This window comes from Macrosteles quadrilineatus, unplaced genomic scaffold (genome assembly GCF_028750875.1).
Source record: "Macrosteles quadrilineatus isolate MER2022 unplaced genomic scaffold, UCM_ALF_1.0 Scaffold_1__1_contigs__length_201487025, whole genome shotgun sequence".
NCBI classification, from domain to species: domain Eukaryota; kingdom Metazoa; phylum Arthropoda; class Insecta; order Hemiptera; family Cicadellidae; genus Macrosteles; species Macrosteles quadrilineatus.
The window spans coordinates 40,060,289-40,069,294 of record NW_026542594.1 but is presented as its reverse complement, the minus strand read 5'-3'; the positions used below and the strand labels follow the sequence as shown (position 1 = coordinate 40,069,294).

At 35.2% G+C, this 9,006-nt stretch overlaps 1 protein-coding gene across 1 annotated transcript; it reads left to right on the top strand.

Moving 5' to 3' along the window:
- Positions 1-8,281: 8,281 nt before the first annotated feature.
- On the top strand, positions 8,282-8,683 carry LOC128996285 (uncharacterized). Its single transcript, XM_054421502.1, has one exon. The coding sequence runs from the start codon at positions 8,282-8,284 to the stop codon at positions 8,681-8,683; it is 402 nt and encodes a 133-aa protein (XP_054277477.1).
- The last annotated feature ends 323 nt before the right edge of the window (positions 8,684-9,006 follow it).

Below are 9,006 nucleotides of genomic sequence, written 5' to 3'. Positions count from 1 at the left end.
TCTTGGAAACGGACAAAAATGTGGTCAATACAAGTAGATGTGTTGTGTGTCACTCTGGTCGGCTTGTCGATGCACTGGACTAGTCCAGCGCCTAGTAAAGTGTTTAAGTAAAGATCCGTTATTGCATCAGTTTTGTGTAAGTCGATGTTAATATCACCCAAAAAGATACAGTTAGTATCTTTACTTATGCGATTATAATAGCATTCCAAACCAGATATAAAATGATCAATTTCACAATCAAAAGTCCTATAAACAGCTAACAGATTGAATGTTTTATTAAAAAGACTGAATTCCAAAGAAATACCAAAAACTCTGTTGATGTTTACTTGTGTTACGGTAGCAGACAGTTGTTTGTTGATGAAAACAATGACTCCGTCATTTTTGTTGTTTTGTGTATCTGTTATTGTACAGTCAAACCCGTCCATGTGACCCACCTCCCCCCCGCTCAACCAACACTCTGATAAGACGATGATATCTAGATTAGCATTCAAAGACTGTAAATACACTGATAAATTGTCAAAATTTTTTGAGAAACTTCTGATGTTCGTGTGAAATATTTTAAGACTACTATTTATTGGGGGTTCATTAAAAAAAATTTCGCTTTCAAAAACATTATCCAGCTCCAAGCAAGAATCGTATTCAAAAGGTGTATTTTCATCTATGTTGCCAATCATCGTCCCGCATAGGCCCCCCTGCCCGTGCCTATCCTGATAACTTAAATAATAAATTAATATTTACATACATCAAATGAAATTATGCAATTATTAATGAAACCATACAAATCTAATCATCGAAAATTACTTGAATTAGATATAATATGAGTTAATACACGAAAAGTTTACTATTAGGATTGCTTTACCTCAGAACACTTAAATACATAAATTTCTTTTGGAACTAAATAAATAAAATTGTTATTGAATAGCTTAAATTAAATTAATGGTATTTTGGTGTAATAAATATTATAAAATAACTAATGGACTTTTCTTGCATCCCTTGCATCTCAATTAAATACTGAATAAATAATTCTACTTATTTTACATGCAAAGAAACATGCTATTACAAAGATTGAACTGAGGTAACAAATAATTTAATGAAATATTTCACTTCTTAAACTCCATGCAATTGTTCAACACATGATCTTTAGAGTACTAGATAATTAGTTTTTCTCTCAATAGTAGTGATAAAGGCTGGTAAAAGAAAATAAGTCAACACTTGCAAATAATAAATAAAAGTTAATGAATAATGAAACATATTTATGTTGCAATAATCATGCTTAAAAAAAAATGTGAAAGACATAAACATAACATTAACAACGACCTTGATTAAATGAAACATTAAAATAGTGATTCTAAATTTAAATTCAAAGAGCAAAGCTAACTGAACTGAGATCAATAAATATTTTGATAAAAATGAAACTACTTTAGCTTTAACCATAGAAAGAAACATAACTGAATACAACATATAAGTTTATCATAAAATTAAAATATTATAAATTTTTATTTTGTAGTAGATTTGTAGTATATTTTATGCATGCCTAAAATAAATTATGAAAAAAATGGTAGTTTTACCTAATTACTGTTAACATCATCGTATTTATCCAAGTCTGCCTTCTGCTGGATCCGGATGGCGGCTGCTTCCTCGGACAGCTTGACGAGGATCTTGCCATTGACGAATCCCGCGTAGTGCAGCTTCCCTGCCTTTTTCAGTCGTCTGGCCCGTCCCAGGATGGTTTTGTTGAGAGGTGTCAGATGCTCATTGACGTACACCTTCCCTGGACGAAGGTTTGCGGCGATCTCCCTGGTCTCGATGGTCTTCTTGCGCCTCGCCGCTGACAGCCAGGCGTCCTTCGCTGTTCTCGAGGTGAATTGTACGATGATGGGAGGGTGGTCGAGTTTATCCGAGAACAAACGAAGCCGATGAGCAATGGAGATGAACGCCCTCCTGTATGTAACTATAACCATTACTTTTAAGGCAAAAAGAATCAAAAATGTGTTTTACTAAAACACATTTTTGATTCTTTTTGCCTTAAAAGTAATGGTTATAGTTTTACTACGGTTGATTTATTCCAACAAAATAATAGACTTTCATAAACTATAAGGTACACCAAACTCTAATATAAAGCTTAGTATGTGTATTCTGTCATAAAATGTGGTATTTGTAAAACACATTATTTTTATCTCATTTTCCTAATATTTTCCCACATGAAGACCTTAAGATCCCTTAAGGATGAAATCATTACCTTAAGTGAAAGATATATTTCATTAGAATGTCATTAAAATCATTTAGCGTTGAACTTACTAACAACACGGATACAATTTATAAATTCTGGACCTGCCCTTCAGATTTTTGTGAAGCGTTCTATCGAAGAATTTGTTGTTGACAGTGCTTAACAGCTATTTTTAATGCTCAAAAGTTACATTGTTATACTGCATGGCATTTACTTATTGTTCAACTTATTTATAGAACAGATTGTAAAGTAAACAAATAAAAACAAGTCCTAATATGAAGTAGTATAAATGTGGGCTGAGATTTACAGAAGCTCTTTAATTTATGGCAATTTTGTGATTTATATTCATAACCTAAAATGTTTAGCTTATTTGATAGCTCATTTCAAATAATTGATATTATTTTAATGCACTTTGATATAACAAAGGTAATCAGCATTATGTAGTTCAAAATAGGACCAGGGAGTCAGCTTTATTGAACTTTTGAATTTAATGATGTTTGAAATGACTTAGCAAACCACAAATCTGACAATTTTAGCCTACTATACTCTAAGACTATAAAAAAGGATACAGGAATAACGTTGTCAATTGTCTACAGTATTAGTTATTAATCTGCTGCCAAAAATATACATAATGCATGATACATTATAACTTATAAAGGTTACATTTTAACATTTAGTACTATAATTTTCCTACAGTCACCTGACAAAGTGGCCTTCCTTGCACCGATTATAGCACAGAAAGTTGCTAATTACAGTACTGCATTTACTTACTTTTGCCGCACTCCAATTATTCCAACCAAACAACAGAAAACAGCGTGCTTTTATTAGGCACGTAATACATGTGTACGTTTGAAAATAAGTTGGCAACACTTAAAGATATTACGGCTCGATTAGCTGGTGCAACGTTTCCATTTCGTTCGTTCAATGTTTGTATTTAACCTAAGCTTGGATTTAACATAACCTAAAAACGTGTTGTACAGTGTTTGAAAGACTAATTATTAAATACTAGTGGCTTGTAGGAACATAAGTCCCTAAAAAGATCAATAATATAAAACGAACTATTATTATATTGAAACAAACTAAGATATACCGGTATATATTGTCTATTTGTCAGAATAGATATCCAGGGCCTGATTTTACCCATTAGGCTAATTAGGCTGGAGCCTAGGGCGCCAGTCAGCCAAGTGTTTTAGGGGGGGCGCCAGACAGCTAAGACTTAAAGCTGGGACTGGGGGCGTAAAGGCCCTAATAAAATTGTTTTAGGCCTAGGTGAATAACAGTTAATTTTGAAAGTACGTATATTATTGTTTGGTTTTTTGATATTTTAGGTCTACTTTTGATTTAATAAAATCATGTGTTTAATAAACTGTAACATAAATACATTATTTTAAATCAAAAAGTTTTACATTTCTTGAATAACCGATTTGTTACTATTTTAAGCCTCATTCGCACTAATGCAGCACGACACGAATGGGCGGCCATCATGGCATTTGTTTAACATTGAGCATAAGGCGAAAAATTGCAGGTTGTCCGTACCGTGAACTTAGTTTAAACAATGTCTTTATTTAACAGACATTGTTCCTTCCTCCTGACATTGTACCTTCTGTATCTATACTCAACCAGAATTAATAGTGCCTAGGACTATGTCATATTGTTTAGCTCTTGAATTAAAAATATTATCTAAAAGTCGAAAGATTTGCAGTTTTAAAAGTTCTTAATCAAACCATGCATTAATTTCTTTTGTTTTTAAATAAACTGAATAGTAGTATAATGCCTTTGGTAATTTTTAATTTTTGAATTCAGAATTAGTATTCATACTTTGAAATTTTGAAAGTGGTGGCAGAGAGCAGGGCCAGGGATAGTAGCTAGTACTAGCATAGATAAAAAATACTCTCTTAGTAGATTTCCCATCCTTATGGAACAGCTGAAGACAATTTTATCGTTAGTTCTGTAAACCGGTTTATGTAGAGGTCGTGTTTTGTTTACAATTTGTTTCCCGTTATTACATCTATTATCTATATATTAATAGGCAAGCATGTTTCTTTAAAACCTTTTTTCTCAGCTCGTGTGCATCGTAGGGAAAATCTACGCATACCGTTAGAAAGCTATTTTCCTGTAGGTGTGCAGAATCCCTTTATAAATTAAGAGGCTCAAAAATAAGCACAAAAAATGAGTTTAAAAATTTGAAAAAATTAACATGGATCATATGGGTTGCCATGCTGGTGACGAAATAACAACGAAATATAAACAGAAAATCAAAACAAATGGAAGAAACTCCAATCACATGTTTTATTTACAGTGTGGGGTGAAAATAGAGAAATCTGTACATTACATATTTTTGGTCGAGTTTCGACCACTGGACGACCTCTCGTACTTATTTAATACGCAAGCACGATTTTTGTGACAATTACTCCTCCGAAACTACTAAACCGATTGATATGTTTTTGGTGTCATTGGAAAGAGCGTAACGTGAAGTTGTGCAGGAAACCTTCTTTTTAAGGAAATAATTAGAGAGTGAGGCCCTGGGGCCCTTTAAAGTTTTGTATTTCTGCATAAGGATAACAAGGGAGATAATTTTTATTTACAGAAACATATGTTTGTTACTTGAAAATAGTCAAAGTCTACTACATAATAATTGCTGTGTATTATGACTGTTAATGTATACTACATTTCAATCAAGGATTGTGTGCCTTAAACTTTACTCATAATGGATCTCACTACTTTATTTTCATGCTGGGAATAGTAAAATTTAGTTTTAGAATAAGTTACCATATTTAGAAAATTTTACTATAATAATTAATTGATGTATTTAAAATCACAAATCTTTGACATTATTAATTCATTCTAAACGAAACAGCTGATCGAGAAATCAAACAAATCATCTACTTCATGTGAATAATGTTTTTACACAAACATAGTTTTTTTTTTTAACCAATAACATGATTATCTTTTACTTGTGGGTGTAATTTGAGTTCGCAGTTATGAAAGCACCAAGCCAAGTACCTTTTATCTAATTTTCTTTATAAACTAACAGTATTAATGAATTACTACATGAACTTTACAAGTTAGGTAATTAATTGTCAGTCGAAGGCAAAGGCACCCATCTAGAAAATCCAACTGAGTTTTTAAATATAGAGGTCAGTGGATTGCCAAGACACAGATTATACAAATAAAAGGAGGCAGTGGTTTTATTGATATTATTACATCAAAAAGGGCCTCATTAATGGCACAAGGCTTCATGTGATCAGAACGGTTAACAACAATGTAAAGTAGAATCTAAAGTCCTAACATGGAACAAGTGAGTAAGGACATATTTTGATTTCGAGGATAACAAATTTGCCCGTCTGAAACAAAGTTACCTTTTAAAATGGAAAGATGCTAATTTCTGTTATTTGGCATTTGAAGCACAAGCACTTTAATGAAAGAGCAGCACTGTTCTTAGCCAGACCAATTTCAGTCATATGGAAGTTCTTTTGTGAAAAAAAATATTGTTTTTTAGTGTTTATTTTTAAAAGTGTTTTCTTCAAGCAGCATTTTATGACCCCTCAAAATATGCTACATATATATGCTACCTTCACTGCCTATTGGTTTGATATGATAAAATGTTTTGTTAAATGTGTTTTTAAGTCTTAAAAAAATAACTACCCTGTAACATACTTGAACTTGAACACTTATTAATTTACTAAATATAATACGCATACAGCTAGAAAATGGCTGGATTGCTTCCCTTCTAATGCTTTATTATTACTGTATTTAATTTTCAACGAGTCAATATAGGCTATAACACGATGAATTTGTTTTCTAAATTCATATGTTTTTGCGGGGCATTGAGCCGCACAGGTTCACTAGTCCATTTAAAACCTCGTTTAACCAAGTAATACAATCTAATCATAAACAATAACTCGTCCCCTAGTTATATAACCAAACAGTAAAGCACAAATCAAGAAATTAACCCTAAAATAATAGAAACAAAGTTTCATTGACACTAGCGCCCATGTGTCACGTAAATGAACTAGACACGAAAAACATGCTTCAAAATTTACAATGGGATGAGAAGTCTACTTGTGTTGGTTAGTCTATGGTACTAGCTACTATCCCCGGCCCTGGCAGAGAGGAGGGCTATTTGTAGGGGGAGGGGGGGGCACGAAAAAACGTCAGCCTACTGGCGACTAGAGCCTTAATCAGGCCCTGTAGATATCCCTGTACGCCATATCTTTTGTGTCAAAAACAGTTTGTTGTTTGTCTTTGTTTGCTTTTGTTGATGTTATTTTCAATAAATCATTCGAATCACTACACAAGTTTAACCCTGATAAAGGTAGCAAAAATATAATTGTTTGTGAATAAATACTGGTTTATTAAGGTAGCTTTGGTCTTGTGGGTAATGGTAATAAAAAAGACTTCCCTGATTGGAATTTTGGAAATTGTCTTCGTCAAATATGAAAAGGCATATAAAGTTGAGGTAAGCTTAGTTCTAGGTCAAAATCGCTAAATTAGCACTCCGACCCAGTTATTATTTTGGGGTAGCGGATTTTTATCCCCCTGGAATTTTACCCCCTGGGCAAACGTGACGTCACAAACCAGGGGGTAAAATTCCGGCCGCGAACTTTTGAGTTTCGCGACATCAGCTCGATGGATTAAACGCGGAATTAAACATATATTTTCACGGTTGTGAATTTAATCAGAACACATCAAATTATAAAAACCTAGAGTGTACGGCCCGGATTTTTACCCCCCGGAATTTTACCCCCGAAATTTTACCCCCCGGAATTTTACCCCCCGGAATTTTACCCCCGGAATTTTACCCGATTTTACCCCCGGAATTTTACCCCCCGGATTTTTACCCCCGGAATTTTACCCCCTGGCTAGATATAAAAATTATTCAGAATATACATATATAATATATACATACGTAGTGATAATATACAATATACATATTATGTACAAAATGAATGTTTCTCAAAAGACTCTACATGACTGGAATGACCTGTTGTGAAAAGAGATTCTAAAGGGCATTGGGATTTCGCAGTAACGCGCGAGGGGATTAACATAACTTACTGAGCACTGTTCACTCATAATGATTCATTCAACCTTTCCAAGTACTGTTGATGAGATTCCTTGCAGTAGTCAACACAACAATTGATCGAATACATTGTAGGCATACCGGATGCCTACAACTACATTTCACAACATGTATTTCGATCACCTTTATCATTACAAACTATAAATAGCACATGGTTTGTGCCTGAAGAAACAAGAAGGTTGTTGTACAACTGAAACTAAATACATTGTTTTTCATACTTATTAACATGGCCTATTACCTATTTACATACTTATTAACCAACAGTTTGCCCCAAAGGCAAATCCCGAACATCAAAATTAAACAGCGAATTCGTTTGACTTACCTAGTTGAGATTACAAAATAAATAAATAAAGATAGGCCACTAAATAATGAAATGTTTACAATTTAATTAAAAACAGAAATAAGAAAACCAATCATTCAATTTCTAAAATCGGCCAGGGGGTAAAATTCCAGGGGGTAAAAATCCGGGGGTAAAATTCCGGGGGTAAAATACCGGGGGGTAAAATTCCGGGGGTAAAATTCCGGGGGGTAAAAATCCGGCCCGTACATTTCAGTTGTCTAAACACTAGTTATATGGACAGTGGGTAAAATTCCGGTTTTTATCGCTAATTGAATTAATCACGCTCTGACTATTTTCATTAGGCTTCGAAATCCGCGGGGGTAAAATTCCGGCCGCAAACAAACTTTTGGCCACTCAGGTTACTACGTCATAGTGTCGTCAGCTTTGCCCAGGGGGTAAAATTCCAGGGGGGTAAAATTCCGGCGACCCATTATTTTTAAGTTTATGCTCCTTTTGTTAAGGTTTTGATATCATTAGTGTAAAAAAGTAAAGGCATCCCATTGACCAAACCTAACCGTAGATTTTTTGTGATCAACATAAAAAACTACAATTAGTGTAAGTTTATGTGGTGGTATTCCTCTTAAAGGCTCGTCCAAACCGAAGCGGGAAAGCGGCGGGAGCGGGAAGGGGGCGAATGACCGGCGAGAACCAGCGGCAGCGATACGTGGCGGGAACCACCGGCAGCGATACGTGGCGGGAACCACCGGCAGCGATACGTGGCGGGAATCAGCGGCAGCGATACGTGGCGGGAATCAGCGGCAGCGATACGTGGCGGGAATCAGCGGCAGCGATACGTGGCGGGAATCAGCGGCAGCGATACGTGGCGGGAATCAGCGGCAGCGATACGTGGCGGGAATCAGCGGCAGCGATACGTGGCGGGAACCACCGGCAGCGATACGTGGCGGGAATCAGCGGCAGCGATACGTGGCGGGAATCAGCGGCAGCGATACGTGGCGGGAAAGAGGTAGCCCACACCGAAGCTGCAGGCAGCGGGAAGCGGGACGACTCCTCAGTTCATTTTCATCTTACTCATTAGTTACAGAGTGGTTGTGTTAAGTAATTGTCTTATGTACTGTTTCCTTCATTTAATGGGTATTTTGAGTGTTCTAAAATCTGTGAAATATGTACAATTCACAATATATAACAGAACTAAGCTAAAATGTGTAAGTTACTTTTCACCTTAACACCTAACTGGATACAAATAAACATATTCCACCAACTGTTTAATGAACAACGCACTAGAATCGTCCTCAGTTATATTCCCTTTTTACTTTTTTTTAATTAAAAATGGTTTAAATACCTTAACTGTCAGGTGATCCTTGGAGTAGTAATAATTACACTACTGCAGTTTCAGCGCTC